Below are 27,104 nucleotides of genomic sequence, written 5' to 3'. Positions count from 1 at the left end.
TTCTTATGCCTGATTCACACGAGTAAATAAACAAAATCAAGAGCGTTAACAAGATTAAACAACGACATTCATCAAAGCATTTGACACAGGCGTAAGGGACGAGGGAGCCGCTGTAAAAAGTTTGATGATTGGTCGGATGAATTGTCAACATTAGCAGGTCTGGCAAAAACAAGTGATAAAGAAGTTATGACATGCAATTTGAAGTCAAGAAGTCTGTTGTTTGATTGTGAGTTGATGCAAGCATGAGGAAAGACTTCATCTTAAAATAAATAGAAAGCCGATTTCTTTGTATTTGAAACCATTAAAAATACTCAAAATAGGAAACAGAAGTTTTATCGCTCATACATGCTTATTTTACTTGTTTAAACCTATACTGGTTGTAGCTAAATCATGAATCGCAATTACGTAGATTTTCTTACCAGAATAAATCTCAACAGTTTTCGTTGTTTTAGGACAATGTTTTCTTCCCCATCTGGTATAGACCACTCCACCGGTTGACGTGGTTTACTTTTAGGTCCTGGTGGACCAGCTGGACCAGGTTTTCCTGCTTACCACGAGGACCTTATAATATTTAACTTTAATATTAGCACCTTTGACTATATGAAGCCTAGACAGGAGTAGTTTTCAAATCTCCGTTAGACACAGTGAAAAAACGACTTTTAGAAATTAGGGCTTATAGGACACCCATTGGTGTCCAGACAACCACAATTTGTAGATCGTGGGGTTCCCTTACAAGGACACTTAAAAATTGACTTCTTACTTGAACTTTTATGATATATGAATGAATACCACTTTTTTGAAGGTGCACTCATTTTTTTAAAATCAACAGATCACTCTAACATGATGCAGTTAAAAACTGAATAAAAATATCTAATATCAAAAAGTTTCATTACAGGCTTAACCATTGTAAATGATCACATTTTAAGCATGGAACACTTTAATCTTATGAAAGCTTCCAATATAAATTCTATGTCCCATTAGCTATTTAACTATGTAAGCCTATATGGATAATGGATGCTATATTATATTACATGTCTTTGTTAGCTCAAAAAACGTTTGCTTCTGTCATTTTAATATGTTTTCTGAACTTTTCTCACAGCAAAGTTAGGGATGTATTGCTATCGCTAACTAAGGGGCCTCTTATTCATATATACATGTTATGAATCCGTACATTTCAAAAGATATTAATTCAGCATTCATGCATATATGAATAAGAGCCCTTCACCTAACTGGCGATAGCAATACCCCCGTGCACTTATTGAACGTAACAACAACATGTCATTTGAAATCGTTTATTTATAACGCTTAGAGACTGTTTAACAATGTTATCAACTTTTGAAAGCGTCAAACTTTTCATAATTTCATAACAATATTTATGATTTTCTTATATCATTTATTTTTGTGATGAGCAAATGCAAGTGTAAAGAGATTTTTGTGTTATGTATAAATATGATTATTGTGCTATGTCATACATTCATAGTGGTTCATAGGTGATGTGAAATGCAAGTTTGAAACCTCATGTTTGTTTATTTCGATGCATTGTTGGTGTAATCAATTTCTTTGCATTGCGATTATTATTGACCCTCTAAAAATTTGCAACTTTTTCCAAAACCAAGAGCACAGGCAATCTAAGATGTCACAAGTCATCTAAATCTATACATTTAGTCACATAATATCAAACCAGTCAGACTAACTATCGCACTTTAGCGATGACATTATGCTTTGCCGAATATAATATTAACGCGTCTATACTAAAGCGTGAATAATAAAACTAATAACTCATTAAAAATATTCCACGAATAAAAAGCACAAAGGCTTTAATAACTCATCCATTTCTTCAACACAATCTGCTATCACAAAAACACGACAAAAGGAAAATGCATGTATAAAGTTCTGACCATTTCGGAAAAGAGCCTGCTATAAAAATCTTTAATAGATTTTTACGTTCCGTTTGAATTAAACATCTAAGTAATTAGAATCCATAAAATCAGGATCTGGACTCGTAAATGGCACGCAGCCAAAAGGTAGTAATTTACTTTATACGAGTTTATAAGCTATTTTGTCAAAATCGATCAAATAGTTTATTTAACTAAGAGGGTATAAGAGTTAATAAAAGATTTAACGTAGTTTCCAGGAAATACATTTAACCACACATAAACTACAGATAAAAAGAAAATGACCTCTGTTAAAAAAACTCACCACGCAATAAAGCATCTCTGCCATCACGCCCTAAATTGTAAGGTTATTTTAGAAAAATTAGATTCAGTAGTAATAGAGCTACGTTGTGGTAGTAAACATTCTCTTAAAATATTTCACAACTTCAAAAGTAAAGAATGTTGTATAACTCACCATCTCTGCCTGGAAGTCCTGGAAGTCCTCGACAACTTGCTACTTTGACATTCTGTCTCTTAAAATACTTAACAAACAGTTAAAGTCGTAACTATAAAGCGATAATTCGCAGGTAGCCTAAATTCAGTGAAACGTGAAACGATTTAAAATATGGAAAGGAGTACAAATTTGAAATAATAAAACTCATAAATCTTTAATTAAGCGCCATACGAAGTAATTTTGTGTATTTTCTATCCATACAAAGTCCGAATGTTGAGAAAATGCCAAAGTAAATTTGCTAGATGATAAATACTCTCTTAGTTAAATCTGTCTGAATCATTTCAAGTTGCTCTAATCTTCAGCTACCAAGGTTTGAAAATCAAACTCCTGGAACAATTGAGCAATGACAAAACAAACTCAATAATTAGGGTACAAAAAGAGTCCAAAACAAAAAAATCATACCAATCATTATTTAATGTGTGCGTACTAGTGTACGTGTATGTGTGAGCTAGTATGAGTAGGGAAAATGTTTTCAACTGGTTAAGATTTTTATCTTTTATAGGTTACTTCAATGCAACCTAAATATGATCAGTAATCATAAAATATGCCACGTTTCAACACAACATATCGTATCTAAAATATCAAATGATAATGCCACAAACCTTTCTTTTGCTTTGTCTTTTAACTTCAACATGGCATTTTTGTCATCATTATAATTGCAGTAGATGACTTTTATTAGAAAAAGGAAAATAATCTGGAGAGTAGCGATGTACATTATTTTACGTTTTTTTATAGGACGAAACTTATCCTCTCTGTCAGCTATTGCAGATACAAGTAAACTCTCGCAATGCAGTCTGTGATATTTCTAATCAGTTTCATCCAATCATATGCTTTGTTTTCATATTTCATCCAATCGTTGGCTTCTATCAAATTTATTCAGAGACAAAGAGTGAAATTGCTTTCCTTCAGCTCCACAATGATTTTTCTAGTTAAAACAAGAACTATCCATTGAAACACCCTTTATTTATAATTCTGCGTTGGGCATTGTGTAGCCATATTAATGCATCAAGTTTGATTTGTCAAGCGTCTCCTTTGTCTTTGATTGGCTCGGTCTTTGTTTGATTGAAACTTCCTTCAGTTCTTCTTTTCTATTCTTTTAATAGATTGCACTCACACAAACAGCTGGAGTACTGTAATGTTACAATGTGCATCAACATATTAATCATGCAACGTCGTTGTTATTTTATTAACTTTGACGAAGGTTATGGTCACTTAGTTCCTTGTAATGTGTATGCTATATTTTGTTTATGCTGTATATTAAAGATTGTTGAATGTCGATGGTTGTCTATTCATTTAATAAAGAGTACAAAGTTCATGTGAGCAGAGACGTGACTAGAACGTTAATTGAGGTGTATATTCATATATTCAGTTGTGCCCTACTGATTTCTTTGGAATTCAAAATACTTTCAAAAGAAATTAGTATGGCACAACGTAATATATGAATATACACACACGTTCTAGTCACGCTCTGCATGTGAATTTATTTTACTGATAATCATTTGCAAGAAGCAATTGTTTATTTGCTTTACGGTGAGGATATAGTTGGCGATAAATACTTAGTCAGTAGCGTAGCCTACCAGCAAATTTTAGTCTCGAAATGTGAATTTGAAGACATTATTATTCATTTTGTTAGAAATTTATTCTTTTCATAGTACGTGAACAATTAATGATGCAACGTCGTTGTTATTTTATTAACTTTTGACGAAGGTTATGGTCACTTAGTTGGTTGTAATGTGTATGGTATATTTTGTTTATGCTGTATATTAAAGATTGTTGAATGTCGATGGTTGTCTATTCATTTAATAATACAAAGTTCATGTTAGAGAGCTAGAACGTTAATTGTGTATATTCAATATTCAAGAATTCTTTCAAAAGAAATTCACACAACGTAATATACACTCAACACGTTCTTTCACTCTGAAGCAATTTGAATGATAATCATTTGCAAGAAGCAATTGTTTATTTGCTTTGGTGAGGATATAGTTGGCGATAAATACTTAGTCAGTAGCCTACCAGCAAATTTTAGTCTCGAAATGTGAATTTGAGGACATTATTATTCATTTTGTTAGAAATTTATTCTTTTCGTGTACCGTGTTTTCACAGGCTTATGAAAATCATGAATACCTTTGAGAGAACTAGATATCGGATGTTGAGATTGATTTAATTGATAGTGATAAAATTGTTTTGTACACTGAGGGTATTATAAAACAAGCTAGATCAATCAGTGCACGCGATTTTATATTAAAGAATCGGTGATCATCGAATTTGAGTTAAACCCAATGTCAATTTCATCTTAGTATACTGGAAAAAATAATCTAAAAAGTTTGGTGTTAGCATAGACAAAAAGATACGACAGTAATTTTATGTTTGTGAGTGTGTGAGAAGTAGCCACAGTTTTTAAGAGTAGCTGCTGCGCATGCGCAAATAAATATCATCTGTTAAAAAAGGTCTATCTTGTTGCATATTTTGGTTATGTTTTGGCCATTACAGAATAAGCAAATGACTATGGGGCATAAGCTTTAAGTGACAAGCTTTTTATTGATAACGCCTTGTCATTCTCATGAAAGATTGTGGAGTCAATGATGATTTCAATATTCTATATGTACAAATGTTTTGGTAGCAGTGCATACTAAATGGTCTTAAATTGAAGATTCCTCTCAAGTTTCGGTAAGTCATTGATCATAGCAAACGATGTACATTCAAAGTTTTGTTGACTCTTACAGACACAAGATTTGTTCAAATGTAATTAATTTCTCTTAGAAAAAATCCAGCTGGTTCGTCTTCGCTGAGCTGACATTAAAGTACTCTTTTTTCATGCGGGGCAAAGCAAGTTCTAAATTTTAAACAACAGCTGTTGAGTACGATTGATGGATACAAGTCTCCTTGCTAATTGCCTATTGACTTGTGAGTTACCTTACTGTCGTCTTATTAAAAGTCAGAGAAAAAGTGAAAGTAGTCACGGTGTTGCAAGGCTCAGATCTAGGAGGAAAGGTCCCCAACCTTGCGTTTTACATACTTGAATTATTTAAACCAATATTCGTAAATGTTTTGTAAGTACCTGTTTCAGATATCGACCTTTATTGATAGTGAAAAAGGGAAAGAATTAACTAGATAATTTGCTCCTGGATGTTGTCACCAGCTGATAGGGAAAGGTAATGTTAATTTTATAAGACAGGTGACAGAAAGGATTACCTGAAGAGCCCTCCTTCGCAGTTTAATTTATCATTTTGAATAATTGGGGAGCGATTTTCCATTAGTTCTTTATGCCCAAGGTTGGGATCTGGCGTTTCACCTAACAATTTTGTTAATGCAATGAACATCAAAAGGTGAACTCGTAATTATGAAAGCCTTTAAAGCAAATGTTTCTGTCAGTAACTACTGAAAATATTTATTGGGATGCTGATCTTTAAGAGACATTCTTCTTTCTGCAGTTTGAACAATTCATGTGGCTTCTTAACCCTTCGTGGGATGCGTTTTTTGTTTTATTTGGTCTTATTCTCCAGTAATCAATGTGGATTGATGTTGCATGTAAGTTGTCAATTGGCATGATGGCTGCCAGTACTAGTCGAATGCGTTTTCTAACCAATAAGAGCAATAAGTAATCTTATTAGATATGCATATAGCACCAAGTTTCACAGTTAAGTGAGTCCAGAGTTTAATTTATTTATTATGTAGAGTGAACTTAAAAGGTCAATGAAGGGCAGTCAATTTTATTCAAAATTTAAGGTGAATGCTGGATTTTATTCATGTTTTACTGTAAATTTTATAGCTCCATACTACATACTCTAAATTACAGGACAATGTAAGTAATATATGTCTTTCATACTGTATTCTTTTTACCTTCCACGATTTTAAAATGGTCCTATAATGGGAAAACTCAAATATCTAAAATAACTCTGAGTATTATCATTTCAATATTAGTAATAAGGTTATGGGATGATCGGGCGTAAAAAGATATGAAAAAACCGCTGCTGGAAAACATTTAAACGAGGTAACAGTTTTCCAGGCTGTTTTCTTACTGAATAAACGCCAATTGAGTAAACAACTTTTTGCTTCAAATGGTGCTTGGTGGGGATTTGTAAAAAGTGATGGTGGCATACAGCAATTCAAAATAGGTACGCATTGTGCATGTTTCATATGGTGCTCGGTGGAGATTTGTAAGCAGTGATGTTGGCATACAGCAATTCAAAATAGGTACGCATTGTCTACATGTTTCATATGGTGCTCAGTGGAGATATGTAACTAATGATGATGGCATACAGCAATTCAAAATAGGTACGCATTGTGTACATGCTTTATATGGTGCTCGGTTGAGATTTGTAAACAGTGATGGTGGCATACAGCAATTCAAAATAGGTACGCATTGCGTACATGCTTTATATGGTGCTCGGTGGAGATTTGTTAGCAGTGATGATGGCATACAGCAATTCAAAATAGGTACGCATTGTGTTTATGTGGGCAGCCTCACAAATTTATAGACACAATGAAAAAGATTATTAAAGTAGTTGAAATAATGATAAATATTTAATATTCTTTACACCAAACTTGTTCAAAATCTGAAAAACTGTTTTGTGCTCACTGTTCATTGAAATTACCCGACAACTGTCAAAACTTTTGCATTTCTTAAATGTCATCGCTCAGACTGCATGACAGAAAACTGTGACGTCGCTCATATTTTAAAAATGTCTTGCAAATTCTATGAACGAATACGTGTCATTTCATTGAAAATAGTTTTTGCTATAGACATCATACACACTAATCCTATGTAAAGTATTATATCTTGAAACTGGTCGTTTTTTAGTTGATATGACGATATATATTGATAAGTGTAGATATTAATAGATAAATTGACCTGATTCTTATCAACGCAAAGTACATGCGAACATTAAATTTTTCAAAGAAACAAAACGGCTCAAAGCAAATAACAGAACAACTGGGCAACACAAGACTTCAAACTATACAAAAACAACTTCAGCCATTTCTTTTTGCTTTTGTCCTCAGTAAACTACGTTAATTAATTCCTGCATAAAATATTTTCCGTAAAACCAGAAAATAGACCTAGCGAGATATCTTTCGAACTGGCTAACCAAACACTACAAATTAAACTTTTTCATAACCAATCACAAGTGACATTGGTAAAAAGATGTTACAGAAAATATCAGACGATTGTGCACTTTGCATTTAGCATGAGTGCCATGAGATAAAGACAGAACTATAGACAGACAGACATCATCTGTGCAAAACGTTCAGAACTTACGTTTACTACATAAAACGATTACAAGTCATAATTTCTTTTTGATTAAAAATTATTCTTGTGTTTTTATCATTGAACTTAAGAGCATGTAAGGATATTTAAAGGAAAATAATGGTGATGTCACAGATGTGTTACTATTAAATAAATTAAAAATTATGTTTTATTAGTGTTGCTGCCGCTAATGGCAAAATACGTACATATGTGCATTAAAACCCAATAAATCACTGAGTACAGATTACACAGGTCAGTTCGTTTCCATGAATATATGGTGGACAAGGTAAAGCAACACCACAATCGCCTTCAACAAAATATAGTAATGCTCCATTTGCATGAGATCCAAGTATTGCTTCAGGCTTGCCATCACCACAAATGTACTCAGATCGCTTGTGTTCATGATGTGCAGCCATTGAATAACCTTTGTATTCCATAGTCCATCCTGAAGGACAGATATTGCGCGCTGGAATCATCATGTGACTACCACGTGACTTAGCATGACATACAGCACACGTAGCATCTCGGTCGTGTAAGTTTGGATTTGGAAAAATATGTTTCTCAGCAGAAGTAATCTCGTATTCAGTACCATAAATGATTGCGTTACTTTGAAGACCAGCAGCGTATTTTTCGTATATTGGATTCAACGGTAAACAGAGATAATTTGATCCACTCCCACTTTGTGTATAACGCGCTCCCCCGATTGCTCCTGTTTTTCATAAAAATATGTTTTATAACTACAATTAATGTATACGACTACATGGTTTTTACAAGAACATACGTTATGATACAAATGTGAATTCGCGTATATTGCGTCGAACATTTACAGTTAAAAAGAAATATGACAGCTCAGTTTTACGTTCTGAGCGCATAAAAATTCTAATGAGAATATTTAATAAAATCCTTATGCCTGATTCATACGATTAAAACAAACAAAATCAAAAGCGTTAACAAGATTAAACAACCACATTCATCAAAGCATTTGACATAGGCGTAAGAAACGAGGGGAGCCGCTGTAAAAAAGTTTGATGATTGGTCGGGTAAATTGTCAATATTAGCAGGTCGGGCAAAAAAACAATTGATAAAGAAGTTATGACATGAAATTTGAAGTCAACAAGTCTGTTGTTTGACTGTGAGTTGACGCAAGTATAAGGGAAAGGCTTCCTCTTAAAACAAATAGAAAGCCGATTTCTTTGTATTTTAGACCATTAGAAAATATTTAAAATAGGAAACAAAAAATTTATCGCTCATACATTCTTATTTTACTTGTTTAAACCTATACTGGTTGTAGCTAAATCATGAATCGCAATTACGTTAATTTTTCTGATTAACTTTCATAGTTTCTAATTTGTTTATGGAAACAAATGCAACACTGATAATTTAAATTGAAAAGATCATCTGACTTCCATGTTAATATACAACTGAGTTGTTTGCTCTGGTCTAAGATTATATAACAATAATGAATGTAATTGGTATCCATAAAGTTTGTTAACTGACTTGTGTCTCTAATTTTTTTATCTCGTAACTGGTCTTGTTTGTCAAGTACCTCACTTTTCACCACACCTATATTATAGTATACAAACCATCTCAGTATTTTCGAAAGAACTTTCTCCGTAAATTTCCTTTGAATATTTTAATAGCGATTGCGTTACTTTAATTGGGCAGAACATCCGGTTTGACTGTAAAATGATGGTCACAAATTGTCTCGTTGAGATGATTTAACTTCTATATTTAGAAAAGCGTAGCTTGGAGCTTGGTCATTTTCGACAAATGAAAATTTTCTCCTTTCGGCGTGCAATCCTCAACCATGTCCCATTGCCTACTCAAATTTACACGGCCTGATATCTTGCCATAGCAAGGCCACAAATGCAAGGCCACTGAATTTTCAATGAGTCAGCAAGTTTTCTTCTCAAATCTAAAAATAGAGCATGACAGGCAGGAAGTTTTTCATGAATCGTTTCTTGTTTTCTTCTGAAAGATTGTTATGCTTGTTTCAAGTTGTTCACTTGAAAAGTAAATTTCTCTCGGTTAGTTGAGTGTTTGTGATAACATCTTGATTGAGTTGTTCGTCAGTTGCAGTGCAGAATGCCAAACAAATGTAGCGTTGCTGGGTGTTACACCAACTACAAAGGACACGCTAGTGGGACTGTATTCGAGTTTACAAAAGACGAGGAGCTGTAACCGATAATGCGCTTGTTCTTGAACAGAGTAGCTCATGACACCGCTGAACTGATATCCGTGTTTATATGCGAACATCACTACGAGGACAAGTATATCCAGCGAAATACCAAGTATCCTCGCCTCATCAAGTCAATGAAGCCAATTCCAACCATCCATCCAGAGAGCCTGAAAGATCGTCCCTCAGTGCAACCTTCAATCCCAAAGCTTCGAAAACCTCCGACTCAACGCGTTTTTCAGGAAGATGAGTTTGACAAGTTGAAGCAACTTGACATAATCAAAGATTTTGGTGACATTAACGACTCACTGCTCCACGAACTTGGTCACCAGTTTTCGTTTTCACGCCATGACGACCATGCCATTTTTTCAAAATGGAAAGAATAAACAATCTGTGCTTGAAGTTACAGTTTGCATCCGAGTGGATGTTCATCTGCGCGTATGCCATTACCACCGAGGTGCCCCGTTTCCTTTACGAGTGGTTTCGTAGGGTCAGTGTAAATTGCTAGTAAAAGTATGCCATCTGTTTCCCTTCTCCGGCGAATAACAACTGGCAAGATCGATGCATTGAAAGCTGCGAACCTTCTTAAAGACAACGGCAATATTTCTGATGAAATGTTTCTTCAGAAGTACATTGCTGGTGAATCATATGGCGCAGATGAACAAGGTGAGCTGTATAAAGGTGTGGTATGTTTCATGATCGTTGGGTTAAATAGTAACATTCCATATGTTGGGAAAGCCCTTCCCGAGAAACAAATAACCTGGAAATGGTTAAAAGACGAGCTTTTAGCCTGTTTGAAACTACTTCAAGAAAACGGATTCCGTGTCAGAAGAATTGTATCGGATGATCATTCTTCGAACGTCAATTCATACAAGGAATTTCGCTCTGCGTGTGGCGCCGGTGTTGATGATCTGTATATCACCCTGAATAGTCAGAAGACCTATCTGTTTTTCGACTCTGTTCACCTGGTGAAGAACACCAGAAATAATTTGCTGAATCGCAAAAGGTTTCTTTTTCCTACTTTCAATTTTACTGAGTTTTATGAACCTATTTAAGTAGGCGGAGGAGAGATTTCGTGGCGGTTACTTCATGAGGTGTACGAGAAAGATCAGAATCTTGAGGAAAATTTAAGGGCAGCGCCTGAACTTAGTGCGAAGGTTTTACACCCGGGAAATTGTAAACAGAATGTACCCGTAGCTTTAGCCATTTTTTCACGTTCAACTGCTACCGGCATAAGACATTATTTTCCTGACAAATCCGACGACGCTGCAAGTTTCCTGCACCTTGTTGATGTTTGGTGGACAATTTCAAATTCAAAATCCCGATTTAACACCTGTAATCGCCTTGGGAATGCAGCAGTTCTCGAAGAAAAAAACCCGAATTCTTGAGAACCTTTGCAGATTGGATTGACGAGTGGGATAACCTTAAGTTGCCCAATTGCGACAAATTCAATCTTACTGCTCAAACTAGTCATGCGCTTCGATGCGCCCTTCGCTGCCATGCTGTTTTAATTGAAGAACTTTTAAGTGAGGGTTATTTATATGTGCTGACTTCGCGCTTCCAGAGTGATCCTTTTGAAAAACGGTATGGTCAGTACCGCCAAATGAGTGGTGGTCGTTTTTTGGTCGGCTTAAAAGATGTGGTATTCTTAGAAAAGATTCTAAAAATAAAAAGCCTTGTGAAGGAAGGACTGGACATTGATGATCGGGTCAAAGTCACCGATGAAAAATCACCGGAAAAAGTAGCAGAATTTAGAGACTCCGTGCAGCCAATCATATCTGACTCTAATAGGATATGTTTGACGGATTCTTCTAAGGAAATTTCTGATAACGTTGCTGGGTACATTGCAAAAAAGCTGATTAAGCTTTGCAATAGTTGCTGTGAGCAACTACTAACCAATAAGGGTGTTTCGCCATATGTGCAGTTACTTTCTCGCGGCGGATTGAAGGAACCATCTGCTGCGTTGGGTAATTTTGTTGCTCATGGATTTGCTGTACTGAATGCAGCAACAAATATTATTCAAGACTCTAGCTTGCCATCGCGATTTGTTGCGGAGGATCTATTGAAAACCGTTTGTGTAACGAAGGGTTCGTCTGCGAACAGCACGAAGATATCGCCAATAACCGGGCGATAAGAATTATTTGTAACGTCTTCCTAAACAATCAGAGGAAAAGGCGAACAGAGACTGTTGTCAAAGATCGAGTTGTTGCACTAAAGCAAAGCAAGCGTTCCAAAGGCAATTGACGTAATTTTAATTATATTAACTGAGACTGCGTTTTTTAAAAGGCATCTACTCTCAACTCGAGTTTTTATTTCAATTTCAGCATGCAAATGTCTTGTTTGTCTCCGAGACACTTGATCTCTGAATCTGAGTTGATATTTTAAACAGAAAAAAAAGTTAAGCAAAGGAAGATTTTCCATTCAAGTTTCTATAATTACTAATAATGTCACAGTCAGTGTGCATTTTTAAAAAATGGTTAAACATGACAATGAAATTTAAAGACATTATAGCTACGTACGACTCAAGCTGTGGCTAATGAATAAAATGAAATACTTGCTTTTAGAGAAGCCTTTGCGTTCAAGATTAAATATGAGTTAATTGCAATCACAACTGAATCGTTGGCAATGTACTTCTATTCCATAAAGATATTCAGAAAGTAGCGAAAACAATGTATAATATTATTTAGACCGTTTTTATCAATTCATTTCACGACATTGCCATCTATTCATCAATTCAAGTTACCCACATGTACGCAATGCGTATCTTTCTTTAATTTTACTTTTATACATGCAAAATCTACAGCTACTTTTTTGTTTCATTTGCAGCGAAAACAGGAGATGCTTGTAAAAACAACCCTCGATTCATTTATCTGGAAGTCGATTTGAAAAATGAAGAAGTATCTTCACATTTTAAACATTTTTTGAAATATGTGCAAGAAGAAAAACAATTACAGCGGTTTTTTGTATTATTGCAGTGTTATGGAAAATGGAAAAAAGACAGACTGAAAACATTTAACCATTTTCGTAATAAATACTTAGAATTAGTGACGTATACAAGATTACGAGATCATGACATCTTGCAAGATTACGACGTCATGACATCTTGCAACAAGTAGCATTCAAATTTTCTCATCAACATTGTTTGGAAAATAATCGTCTCAAGAACTGATGATGTTAAACCAACATTTGCAATGCAGGCCGTCATACAAACAAAACATAATGGTAATTTTCTTAAGAATATGCAAGCGAAATTCACTGCTTTGTTGAAAAGTGTAGGTATAGAAAAATCAATTGAGGTAATACTCCTTACCATGACAGAATAAATGGAGGCGAAGTAGCCGGGGGGGGGGTTTTACAATAAATTTGTCGTAAAAATTATGTAGATAAATCTTATTAACATTTTGAATTTGCCCTAAAAAAGGCAAGGTTATCCATTAACTTTATTAGTGTAGCTACCATGGCACAAACTTCAAATCACTTTTAACCGCAACGTTTTATAGAAGAGAAGAAAAAGATTAAAGTAAAGTCTCCAAATTTAAACGTGTGCGCAGACCTTTACTTCCAAGAGAAATTGCATCTGCGGTCTGTGCAACTTTCTGCGCCTGTTTATTTCCGATTTTTGCACACTGAAATTTAAATGCATGACTGCAATTGGAAGTAATGTAAGGATTGCTTAATTAAGTGACGATATTTTGTTTTCCATCACCATTTCCACTGCATATTATTTTCAAAATTTTTGGAAAAACGACAAGTTGTCGAGTTTTGCCATTTCTACACACTTTGATTTTCGAATCAATCGAATTTCGATCTGTTGCCTTTGAAAACAGCTTAAAGGAGAGGACTGGAAGACAAGTTAACAAATTTTTTCAAACTATACAAAGAACATGCTGACTACTTCTCCTTTAGTTGCGGCTTTTTTTGGAAAATTGGTATTTTGTCCTCGTCGCATTTCTTTAAATAATTCTTGCTTAAAATATTCTCCCTAAAATCTGAAGAAAAAAGGCCTAACAAGCTTTCCCCTCGAACAGGCCAACCAAATACTGAAAAGTAAACTTCTGCATATTCAATCACAAGTGATGTTGGTAAAAAGTGGTTAGAGAAAATAACAGACAATTGTGCACTTTTCCTTTACCATGAGTGCCATGAGATAAAGACTGAATTATGGACAGACGTCATCAATGCAAAACGTTCAGAACTTACGTTTACTACATATAAAGAAAGCAAGTCATTAATTGTTGGTGATCAACATTTCTTCTTGTATTTTTCATATTGAACTTAAGTGCATGTAAGGATATTTAAAGGACAATAATGGTGACGTCACTGATGTGGTTATTAATTAAATTCAAAATAATGTTTCATTAGTGTTACTACAGATAATGCCAAAATACGTAAATATGTGCATTGAAACTCTAAAATCACTGAGTACAGACTACACAGGTCAGTTCCTTTCCACTCACATATGGTGGACAAGGTAAAGCATGACCACAATGGCCTTTAACAAAATACAGTAATGCTCCATTTGTATTTGCATAAGATCCATGCATTGCCTCTGGCTTGCCATCAACACAAATGTACTCAGATCGCTTGTGAGTATAATGTGCAGCCATTAAATAACCTTTGTATTCCATAGTCCACCTGAAGGACAGATATTGCGCGCTGGAATCATCATGTGACTACCACGTGACTTAGCATGACATACAGCACACGGAGCATCTCGGTCGTGTAAGTTTGGATTTGGAAATATATGTTTCTCAGCAGAAGTAATCTCGTATTCAGTACCATAAATGATTGCATTACTTTGAAAACCAGCAGCATATTTCTCGTATATTGGATTCAATGGTAAACAGAGATAATTTGCTCCACTCCCACTGTGTGTATAATACGATCCCCCGATTGCTCCTGTTTTCATAAAAGTATGCTTTAGAACTGCAACTAATGAATACGACTACTTGGTTTTTACAAGAACATAGCTTATGATACAAATGTCGATTCGCGTATATTGCGTCGAACATTTACAGTTAAAAGGAAATATGACAGCCCAGTTTTCTGTTCTGAGCGCATAAAAAATTGTAATGAGCATATTTAATGAAATTATGTCTGATTCACACGAGTAAAATATACAAAATCAAGAGCAATAACAAAACTAAACAACGACATTCATCAAAGCATTTGACACAAATGTAAGGGACTAGGGGAGCCGCTGTAAAAGAGTTTAAAGATTGGTCAGGTAAATTGTCAACATTAGCAGGTCGGGCCAAAAAACAAGTTATGAAGAAGTTATGACGTGAACTTTGAAGTCAAGAAGTCTGTTGTTTGATTGTGAGTTGATGCAAGCATAAGGAAAAGACTTCATCTTAAAATAAATAGAAAGCCGATTTCTTTGTTTTGAAAACATTAGAAAATACTCAAAATAGGAAACAGAAGTTTTATCGCTCATACATTCATATTTTACTTGCTTAAACCTATACTTGTTGTAGCTAAATCATGAATAGCAATTACGTAGCTTTTCTTATTAACTTTCTTACCAGAATAAATCTCAACAGTTTTTGCTGTGTTAGGACAATGTTTTCTTCCCCATCTGGTGTAGACCACTCCACCGGTTGACGTGGCTTTACTTTTAGGTCCTGGTGGACCAGCTGGACCAGGTTTTCCCTGCCTACCACGAGGACCTTATAATATTTAACTTTAATATTAGCACCTTTGAATATATGAAGCCTAGACAGGAGTAGTTTTCAAATGTCCGTTAGACACGGTGAGAAAACGACTTTTAGAAATTAGAGGGCTTATAGGAACCCATTGGTGTCTAGACAACCACAATTTGTAGATCGTGGGGTTCCCTTACATAAAGGACACTTTAAAATTGGCTTCTTACTTGAACGTTTATCATATATGAATGAATACCACTTTTTTGAAGGTATACTCATTTTTTAAAATCAACATGTTTATTTCGATGTACTGTTGGTGTACACCAACACATGAAATCAATTTCTTTGCATTGCGTTTATTATTTGGCGCTTCTAAAACTCTCTAAAAGGGTGCAACTTTTTCCAAACCAAGAGCACAGGCAATCTAAGATGTCACAAGTCATCTAAATCTATACATTTAGTCACATAATATCAAACCAGTCAGAATAACTATCGCTTTTTAGCAATGATATTATGCTTTGGTGAAAACAATATTAACGCGTCTATACTAAGGCGTGAATGATAAAACTAATAACTCATTAAAAATATTCCGCGAAAAAAAAAAGCACAAAGGCTTGAATGACTCATCCATTTCTTCAACAAAATCTGCTATCACGCAAAGCACGAGAAAAGAAAATGCATGTATAAAGTTCTGACTATTTCGGAAAAGAGCCTGCTATAAAATTCTCTAATAGATTTTTTACGTTTCGTTTGAATTAAACATCTAAGTATTTAGAATCTATAAAATCAGGATCTGGACTCGTAAATGGCACGCAGCCAAAAAGGTAGTAATTTACCTCATACGAGTTTATAAGCTATTTTGTCAAAATCGATCAAATAGTTTATTTAACTAAGAAGGGCATAACAGTTAATAAAAGATTTAACGTAGTTTCCAGGAAATACATTTAACCACACATGAACTACAGATAAAAAGAAAATGACTTTTGTTAAAAAAACTCACCACGCAAAAAAGCATCTCTGCCATCACGTCCTAAATTGTAAGGTTATTTTAGAAAAATTAGATTCAGTAGTAATAGAGCTACGTTGTGGTAGTAAACATTCTCTTAAAATATTTCACAACTTCAAAAGTAAAGAAAGTTGTGTAACTCACCATCTCTGCCTGGAAGTCCTGGAAGTCCTCGACAACTTGTTACTTTGCCTTTCTGTCTCTTAAAAATACTTAACAAACAGTTAAAGTCGTAACTATAAAGCGATAATTCGCGGCCAGCTTAAATTCAGTGAAACGTGAAACGATTTAAAATATGGAAAGGAGTACAAATTTAAAATAAAAAAACTCATTAATCTTTAATTAAGCGCCATACGAAGTAATTTTGTGTATTTTCCATCCATGCAAAGTACGAATGTTAAGAAAATGCCCAAGTATATTTTCTAGATGATAAATACTCTCTTAGTTAAATCTGTTTGTAAATGATGATCGTCCAGGTTAATAAAGTCCTGAGAAGGACTGTTTTTGTTGTTGTTGACTGACGTTTCGACAACCTTAGCGGTAGTCATCTTCAGAGTCAAATGAGGAGTAAACGTCAGGTGTTAGCCGTATTTGTTATCTGGTTCTTACGTCATTGTATTGTGTGTAAAGGAAATGTGTATTGTCATTGTGAATTAGTGTGAAGTGAAATATTTTATTTTTAGTTGTGATGTGTGATTTAGGTGTGATGTTTTTAGTTGTAATGTGTGGGTGTCAATTGTTTATTGTCATTGTGAATTAGTGTGAAGGGTAATGTTTTTAGTTGATCGTTTGTTTGTATTGTGAATAAGTCGTTTGTAAGGTGACGGTAATTGCTGTGATCTGTTCAGGGGGGTTTGTTCCAAGTTGGTATACCAACTTTCTAATGTAAGCCGTTGTCTATAGTCAGTACTGTAAGTAATGCATTTTGCCGAGTCCCAGTCAATGTTGTGCTTTGTGATTCGGTGATGTTCGGCAATGTGATTAGTTTTGTCTTGTTTCTTAGTAGCTCGTTTGTGCTCAGTAAGTCTTATGTTTAAGTTCCTGCCAGTTTCCCCGATATAGGAGGCGTGGCAGTCGGAGCAGTTTATTTTGTAAACTGCACCTTGTCGTTCGTTGGGTTGTTCTTTGTCTTTTATGTTCGTTAGTACTTGTCGTAACGTTGTGATTGGTTTATGTGCGACACGTATGTTGTATGGTCGTAAGATACGCGAGATAGTCTCAGACGTACCTTTGATTTAAGGTATCGTTGCTGTTGTCACTGAGTTGTTCGTTTCGTTGGGTTCGTTGGGTTTGTAAGTGTTGCGTTTGATAAAGTCAGAGTTATAGTTTTTTTTGTCAAAAACACGTTCGAGATGGTTGTTTTCGTTGTGTAGAGCGTCCGGTGAATCACATATGATTTGTGCACGTCTTGTTAACGTTCTGATTGTGGTGGCTTTGTGTGATGTAGGGTTGTAAGATGATTGGTCTAGTAGTCGGTCAGTATGTGTTGGCTTGCGATAAACTGTTGTTCGTAGTTTTTGATTGTCATGTTTTACCAAACAATCGAGAAAAGGAAGAGTTCCGTTTTCTTTGACATCTTCGGTAAATTGTATGTGGCTGTTCTGTTAGTTGATGTTAGTATGAAAGTCATCAATCTCATCTGCATGTACTGCTGTGATTGTGTCATCTACGTAGCGAGTTAAATCTGTCTGAATCATTTCAATATTCTCCAGTCTTCAGCTACCAAGGATTGGGAAATCAAACTCCCTCGAACAAATGAGCAATGACAAAACAAACTCAATAATTGGGTGTACAAAAAGAGCTCAAAACAAAAAAATTATGCAAATCCCTATTTAATGAGTGCGTACTAGTGTACGTGTATGTGTGAGCTAGTATGAGTAGGGAAAATTTTTTTCAACTGGTTACGATTTTTAGTACTTCTTTTATAGGTTACTTTAATGCAACCTAAATATGATCAGTAATCATAAAATATGCCAAGTTTCAACACAACATATCGTATCTAAAATATCAAATGATAATACAAGTGATTACCAGAAACCTTTCTTTTGCTTTGTCTTTTAATTTCACTATGCCATTTTTGTCATCATTATAATTGCAGTAGATGACTTTTATTAGAAAAAGTAAAATAATCTCGAGAGTAGCGATGTCCATTATTTTACGTTTTTTTATAAGACGAAACTTATCCTCTCTGTCAGCTATTGCAGTTACAAGTAAACTCTTGCAATGCAATCTGTGATATTTTTAGTCAGTTTCATCCAATCATATGCTTTGTTTTCATTTTTCATCCAATCGTTGGCTTCTACAAATTTATTCAGAGACAAAGAGTGAAATTGCTTTGCTTCAGCTCCATAATGATTTTTCTAGTTAAAACAAGAACTATCCATTGAAACACCCTTTATTTATAATTGTGCGTTGGGAATTGTGTAGCCATATTAATGCATTAAATTTGATTTGTCAACCGTCTCCTTTGTCTTTGATTGGCTCGGTCTTTTGTTTGATTGAAACTTCCTTCAGTTCTTCTTTTCTATTCTTTTAATAGATTGCACTCACACAAACAGCTGGAGTACCGTAATGTTACAATGTGCATCAACATATTAATCATGCAACGTCGTTGTTATTTTATTAACTTTGGACAAAGGTTAAGGTCACTTAGTTCCTTATAATTTGTATGCTATATTTTGTTTATGCTGTATATTAAAGATTGTTGAATGTCGATGGTTGTCTATTTATTTAATAAAGAGTACAAAGTTCATGTGAGTAGAGACGTAATTAGAACGTTAATTGGGGAGGTGTATATTCATATATTCAGTTGCGCCCTACTTATTTCTTTTGAATTCAAAATACTTTGGAAAGAAATTAGTATGGCACAACGTAATATATGAATATACACACCCTATTTAACGTTCTAGTTACGCCTCTGCATGTGAGGTAATTTATGTTTACTGATAATCATGTGCAAGAAGCAATTGTTTATTTGATTTACGGTGAGTATATAGTTGGCGATAAATACTTAGTCAGTAGCGTAGCCTGCTGGCAAATTTTAGTCTCGAAATCTGAATTTGAGGACATTATTATTATTCATTTTGTTAGAAATTTATTCTTTTCATGGTACGTGAACAAAGAAAAATTAACATAGTATCATACGTAGTACGTCTATAGCAGTGGACAACACGGTGTATGAAAAAAATTTAACGGATAGGAAAACGTTGCTTATGCTGTCAGCTTGTAGGATTTGCAAAATCCATTGATGGAATAGATTGTTAGACTTCCAATGAATCATCTGACAGTAAGATGTTTGTAAATAGTAACACCTTTAAGAATGAGAATTGTGTTACCGAGAAGAATTTTTGAACTAAATAGCGCACAAAAATGGTTTTGTTAAAAAGCAATTTTAACTGATAGGGTTAAAATGTGGCACATACTGTTCAAGCCAAAAATGTTTTGGAAAATTTGTCAAAAAGACAAAAGAACGCTAAGCAAACCTTTATTAATTATTCATATTTCATTATTTGGATTATCTTTAGCACAAATTTACGCATAATTAATGAGGAGTATGAAACAGCATTCAAAATAAAATTTGAAATATTCAGCACTTTTGAACAACGAGCCATATTTTGAATCTGGGTGTTGTAATTGCTTTTTAAATGTCTCATTTTTGTGCGCAAGCTATTTTAAACATTTTAGAAGGTAACACAATTCTCATTTTGAAAATTGTCATTGTTGGTGATAATTTCACTGTCAGATAGACCATTGGTCCAACTATTTCTAACAAATTTTTTTGCAGATCTTGCAAGCAGATGTCTTTAGTGACGTTTTCCAAACTGTTCAGTTTTTTAATAGACCTTGTAGTAGCTACGCCATTCTAACTACCCCAATCCCTGCTAATAAATTGCGTTCTTATAAATTGAGTATTTTAGTACTCAATTATAAATATAAAGAGTTAGCAAGAAGAGAACATTGCATGGTTTACGTATAACTTCACATTCTGTAAATATTTCATAAAAAAATAAAACATATAACCGTGTTTTCACAGGCTTATGAAAAGCATGAATACCTTTGTACGACATTGTTGTAGCGCGTCTCCACCAGCAAGCATTTCCATTGCTGCTCTCTCGATAGCTACACAAGACAAGGTAAATTAACAACACTTGTTGGGGGATGCATTTGTCCAAGTCCTGTGAGTATGATATTGATAATGGGCATTTATATACAGATGAAAAAACACAAAGTAAACCTCTAGGGCAGTTGTCTATGGATGAGGAAACTAATGTTAAAATGCACGAATGGGGAAGCACAGTAAGCGCACGTATATGTTTACATACAGTAATACATAAAAGAACTCAATCAAATAATCCCATAAAAAGAATATAAAGTCGCTCAAGTGACAGGAAAATGAAAAAAATATTTAGATCGCTACTATATGATGCATTCCATACCTCCTGTAATAAAAAAAAATAATAATAATGGACTCCGTCGATTTCGACGTATGAGGGTTCCACAAAGTGGAACATCCTGGTCACTTATAGTGAAGGCAGCTGACCAGACTACAATCACTCGTACCCTTCACGCAACCACAACGCTGATATCAGCGTGAGACAGTGTGACAAGGCTGCAACATTGCAGATGCAGATACAGTCCATCCGAGGACATAGTTACCTCTACCAAATTTCCCTCACATGGCTTTGGTCGACCCGGGCTAGGTTTACAGACACATTGCCAAATGTGCCACGAGCCGGGATTGAACCCGCGCCGTCTGGCTTACAGCTCACGCAATTAACCATTCAGCCACCCGCTCCAGATATGGAATACACGCTTGAGAGCTACATAAATGAAACACCGTAAAGAAATGATATGAATAAAAACACAATATTTAGTCAGCAATTCCAAGTAGGATAGGTTGGGCTATTTGGGTACTTAATAGAACAAAGATTTTTACCATAAAAATGTTCCTCTGGTATTGACACCGTTCGTTAGGTCGTATCTGAGAAAAAATAAACATTACTAAATACATACATAAGTTACACACACGAGACTTTCGCTATTATGTTTAGAGATACAATTCCCTATTCTAGACCCAATTCCTTATCTATTATAGCCGTTTCAATTATTTTTATATTCGTTTCATTAAAAATTGATGGCTATGTTATTGGGTTTATCTTTGCTCTTTGCTATTATTCTTGCACATCCACCGTATTTATAAGCAGTGAGCATAGGGGCGTTTTACCGCTTTGCATCCTTGAAAATGAGCCTTCAATTTAATATAATTACACAATAATAATTTACTTTCGAAGTTGATATTCTTGTCACTCCAAATTAATACCTCACATTGTCTTGAAAATACGTATAAGCCTATGATGACAACTATCTGTACTTAATTACAAAACTGTGAACAGTGTGGATATCAGTCAATTGACAGTTCTATCAGACATTACGAGTTGCCAGGAAACAGTAAGCCTTTATTTCAAAGTACTTACTCATTTCATCTAAAGATATCAATATTAACTAAGGCAAAATATTTAATATTTTACTGTCACCATATAGCTAAATGTCTACTATGTGAAAGACGTGCTTCCTGACCTCTTCATAGGAGTCGCCAATGTTCCAGTCAAGCAAATAGCAGTTGCATTATTTACAAGAATGTCAATGCCACCAAATTTTTGAACAGCTTTTTCTACCGCAGTTTTTACGACCGATTCATCTCGTATGTCAAAGTTCTACACATGGCAGACACTGTCCTCCAGCTTTTTCAACTACATATAACGAATGATGTTCATGAGTGAAAAACATATATATATATGATGACACGTGAGCCAACACATAAAACAAAGATGGGTGTTACAATTAGACATCAAATCATTATCATAAGTCAACAGGCAAAATTATAATCCATGTGCCTGCAATCCAGATGCACAACTTTAACAACAGAGCAAAGTAGAAAATACAATGGAAGAAAGCCTTGAGTTTGTAAGTACATACGCATCTTGAACAAAAAATTTTCTTGAGTTGAGAGTGGGGAAAATAAAAATCATCAGAACTGCTTACAAATGAAAAAATACAAGGCACATAGTGAAATTTTGAAGATGTACATGAGAAATCAATCGTAGTTTGTTACTCTTTAGTTTGTACTTTCTCAGAATTTTGGTTAGAATTACTTTTTTAACTCCTCTTTGAGCAATTGCTATGATTGTTGAAATAATACACAGATATATTTTAAAGATTAAGGAAAAAATATTTAGCACTCACTATCCTATAAATATCTGGCAATTCCTTATTCCAAGAGTGCTACATAATTCTTTACAATGTGCATATCTACAAGAAAATCTTTTATTCGATTGAAACAAATTTCTTTTGCAAGAATTAAACATCAAACATTGCTGACTGTGTACATCAAAACAGACATCAAAAACTGACCTTCTTCAGCAGCTGTGTAAATTGTTCCTGGGAGCTTTGGATGCGGCTCAGCTGTTTTAGCAGCAATGACAATATTTGCTCCATCCTGTGCTGCCTTTAAAGCTATAGCTTTACCAATACCACGACTTGCTCCACTAATAAAAATTGTTTTTACAGCAAGTTTTCTAGAAAACAAGAGAAAAGAGTCTAGACAATGAAATGCTACCATTGATTGGTATAAAGTCGAGTTTGCTTTGTATTAGCCTGTGCAAACCAATATGAACTAAATCAATTAAATTCATGAAAGACAATTTTCAAATCAATCATCAATATATACATGTAAGAAGACAAATTCAAACATTTGTTTATGCATTATCATTATTTAGTAATAGAAATGAAAGATATTTTTCATGTTTGCACTGATTTATTATGCAAACCTCAGATACGTCTTGAATAATGAATGATCAAAAATAGAAAATCCAATGAGAAAATAATACATGTATGATTAAAAACTATTACATTTATCATCAGAGTGCATAAATAAAGGTTCTTTGCCTTTCGTTCAGACCAAAAACGGGAAGGATTCTTAATGCGATCATTTAAATAAAACATAGAAAATTCATGCGATCATTTGCTTCTCTCACGAAAGTTCTGCACACCTTTCCTTAAATTCTCGCTGATCCACTAATGTGCATCATTTAAAATCCATTTCTTTCTCCCTAACTTTTTTAAATTTTTCTCCTTATACCCTTTCAGCACTAATTTGATCTCTCTAGTTCTATCTTGTTTTGAAAAATTTCGTCTTAGCTTTTCTTTACTTCGGAAGAGTTGCCTCCATCAGCTTCTTATACACTCAATTTAATTGCTAACATCCTTGTCGATGGAAACTGCACAACCCTTATTTTTCTTCCAGCACATTGCCATAGTTGTTCACGAAAGGCTGACTTTAAATTTTTATAGAAATTAACAATTTATTTTAAACCACCTTTTGTCTGCATCACACTTCAAAACTTTCTCTCCTTCATTGATTTAGAATAGTCGAATTTGTATGTACAGCCTGTAGACAAACAGCACATATGGCTTTTGTTGCTTTTGACCAATCTGCTGTAGAAGTCATACAACTAATTTATTTATTTAGTTTGGCATGAAAGATTTTTATGTCGATTATTCTTAATGAAACACTTCTGGTTTCGTCCAACTGCAACTTTTTTATAAAACGTAGAATGTGATTTGGCCTTCTAAAGAACGGGCACAACTGAATATATAAATATACACCCCACCACCCCCTAATTACCTTTCTAGTTACGCCTCTATATGTGACTTATAATCCACAACCTACATTTAAAGCTAATGGTAAATGCATTATCTTATTTTTGAACGTACAAACTCTCTAAAAACAAATTTTTGCAGCAATTGCATTTCTTAATTGCTCACATCCAGCATCATTCATATATAAACTTTGTCTTCTTTTCTAAACAATTTTTGTATTAGTTCACATTTTTGCTTTAAAAGTGCTTTTGCATCGTTTATATGCTGGTGAATACTCTATCTAAATTGGTAAACAAATAAAACAATACATGTAGCTAGCAATGGAACATTCTTTAATATGCCAGTAACCGTAACGCAGTTGATTGTTGTTGTACTTTGCTTTGCAATACATTAAAAACGATTGTCTTGTTGAACATTATAAATCGGCAAAAGTGTATATAAAATTGGCAAAAAATGTTGTCTTTATCAAAGAGAAATCAAACACATTGCTTACTTTAGTGTTGTGAGCTGTTGTGATATTCTGAGATTTCCTTTATATTATAATGGATCATCGGTCATAATAAAGTTGCTCTGGTTTTCTATTGATACGATTATCTAATATTCACCAAAAAATATTTTTAGGTGGATGACATTATGTGCACTTGAATTAACATGTTCTCCTTTATGGTGATCGCATGAATGATCCAGAAAATAACAGAATTTTTTTGAGGAATAAACCCTGTTGACAGCACTTGTTCATCTACTCTTTCTAATCAAATCTGCTTTTCAGTGCTCATTTTTTGGCCGATAACTGTTAGCTGTTCCGTTATTCTGAAACTGAAACTATTCATCAGTTGTTGAGCACTCGCTCTTCAACAAATTTCCATCCTCCATTAGGCAGTATTTTAGTTTGTAAAAACTGCTGGTATGCTCATCAACTTTAATTTGAAGCTGTTTCTATATTGATGAATTTGTTAACACGTTGGTATCTCGTATTAGTTATTGATACATCCATCACATTGGTATCTTGTAATAATTATTGATACATCCATCACATTAAAATATTTGACCCAAATATAAGGGGCGCATACAGAATGAAGACATATACATAGCTTGTATCATAAACAGCACAAACTGTCATAATATTTCTTTACAGAATGGGAAAGTGACAATTACATCAAAATTCAAAAAATTATTTGCTTGTCCTCTTAACATAACTCATCAATAAATTGAATGTACTACTTATTTTGCAAAGAACAATGTTAATCACAACATTACAGTCCTTTTCAATAAAAATTAAAATTTTATTGTTACTCTGTTGAAAAATTGTGTAAATAAGATTATGTATAGTGCCCAGGCAAATACACTTTTAAGTCTCAAAGTTAAATTTGAAAGGACAGACCTTTAGTATAATGCTGAAATCTGCAAACAAGCTATAGATTTGCGATGCTTTGAAGTTAGTTTGTTACTGTCTATTGTTTAAAGTCATATCATGTTGTATTCTATATTACAGTTACAGTCTGTTGTTCTTAGTCATAACACATATGTATTCTATATCAAATATCAGATGCAATTTAGATCAACGATAATGCCCTCTACACATGTCCTTTAACTGATTAAACACTGTCTCACAGTTCTCCTGATGGCCCTTTAAATATGCCTTCTTAGACTCAAATTTTGATATTTTTGTATTGTATTTACAGAAAGTTCTGTACGGTTACTTCATCGACCAGTAAAGTTCTTGGTAAAAAACAACTGAATCAAAGGAAACTCATGCAGATATACGTAACTAGGTTTAGTCCATATGGCAAGAGAAAAGTTTCTAATAGTTAATAAAATAACTTACCCCGTAATGTAGCATCGCGGCCATCACGCCCTAAATAAAAATATCAATTTAACTTGTTTTCAAGAAATTATAGTCAATTACTCATTAATAAAGCTACTTCGTTTACGTCATTGTGGTAGTTATATATTTAAAAACTAAACAGTCTCGATCACGACTTGTTAAGTAAATTATAACTCACCATCCCTGCCCGGAAGTCCAGGAGGTCCTTGACAAGCTGTTGCTTTGCGATTCTTTCTCTTAGAAATACTTGTGCTAAAATGAAGAACTAAATTTTTTTAATTGATGCAATGAGGCTCTGAAACAGACTGCAAGCCTATTGAGGACTTCATTTTAATGTGCATACTTATAACTGATTATTCTTCTCCTTAGAACAAGGTCAAGAAAAGAAAATAAAGCTTATCTCCATCACAAGATGAAAAGATCTATCTTCAGTAAGAAAAATTATGTCTCCAATGGTCTTTCTTAAAACTTAACTTGTTATTATTGTCTTTATTAAGACTTTGCGTATTTTTATTATAATGAATAGTTTGAACCACAGAGTATCGTTAAATGTTTGTAAATGAAGGTCATCTATAATAATAAAGTCCTGAGTAGGACTGTTGGTGTTGATGTTTACTAAAGTTTCGATAACCTTAGCGGTAGTTTTCGCACAATCTTTACGAAGTGCTGGTTCACTGTTCTCAAAACTTTATTCGAACGACAGGACTGTATTTTTACAATTCTATTTAACACTTTGATGGGATATTTACAGTGGTTTTGCACATTTTTACGTTGGTTCTTCGCGATACGGAATATTTAAAATGATATCGTTAAGATTACGGACAACTTTCAATCCTAAACCTGAGTTTTCAAACTCTATTGCCTTCTGCAATACGACTGCTAATTTATCAATTTTTTATGACCAATTCATACACCAATAAAGTAAACTTTTCCGAAACCCCGAACCAAAGCTTGCAAGCTATATTTATAAATAATTATTAGGAAGTGGTTTTAGGCGTTTACATGACTTGCAACTTCGCCATTCCGTTTGTAGAGTTTCGTTTTTACCCACATCCTACCGCAACGACGCATTGCGGAGAGAAAGTATTCCCTTGACATGACTATAGTACTTTTATTTTACGTGCACGATTTCCACTGAAACCACAGTTTTTAACTATCTA

General features: G+C 34.2%; 1 protein-coding gene, 2 long non-coding RNA genes and 1 pseudogene across 4 annotated transcripts; 1 reads left to right on the top strand and 3 right to left on the bottom strand.

The window, feature by feature from the left end:
• LOC124440455 overlaps nt 1-25,955 on the bottom strand; it is a 34,279-nt pseudogene extending 8,324 nt beyond the window's left edge.
• LOC124439776 lies at nt 543-3,273 on the bottom strand. The gene is made up of 4 exons (XR_006946451.1): nt 2,991-3,273; nt 2,350-2,416; nt 2,200-2,229; nt 543-561 (listed from the first exon to the last, which is right to left on the bottom strand). It is a non-coding gene; the product is annotated as an uncharacterized LOC124439776 (long non-coding RNA).
• LOC124439789 lies at nt 5,828-19,173 on the top strand. Of its 2 annotated transcripts, none has more exons than XR_006946470.1 (3): nt 5,828-5,916; nt 6,064-6,114; nt 19,000-19,173. It is a non-coding gene; the product is annotated as an uncharacterized LOC124439789 (long non-coding RNA). The 2 variants fall into 2 exon arrangements; XR_006946469.1 differs by lacking the exon at nt 19,000-19,173 and adding an exon at nt 6,310-6,520.
• On the bottom strand, nt 14,042-19,028 carry LOC124439767 (short-chain collagen C4-like). Its single transcript, XM_046990034.1, is given in 6 exon segments — nt 14,042-14,448; nt 14,451-14,708; nt 15,335-15,478; nt 16,455-16,484; nt 16,605-16,672; nt 18,499-19,028. Coding segments are annotated over 6 exon segments (837 nt in total). The 5' UTR covers nt 18,612-19,028; the 3' UTR covers nt 14,042-14,224.
• Nucleotides 25,956-27,104: the final 1,149 nt, after the last annotated feature.

Source organism: Xenia sp. Carnegie-2017, unplaced genomic scaffold, assembly GCF_021976095.1.
Source record: "Xenia sp. Carnegie-2017 unplaced genomic scaffold, XeniaSp_v1 HiC_scaffold_2, whole genome shotgun sequence".
NCBI classification, from domain to species: Eukaryota; Metazoa; Cnidaria; class Anthozoa; order Malacalcyonacea; family Xeniidae; genus Xenia; species Xenia sp. Carnegie-2017.
The sequence above is the reverse complement of the archived record's forward strand: the minus strand, read 5'-3'. Positions and strand labels throughout refer to the sequence as shown.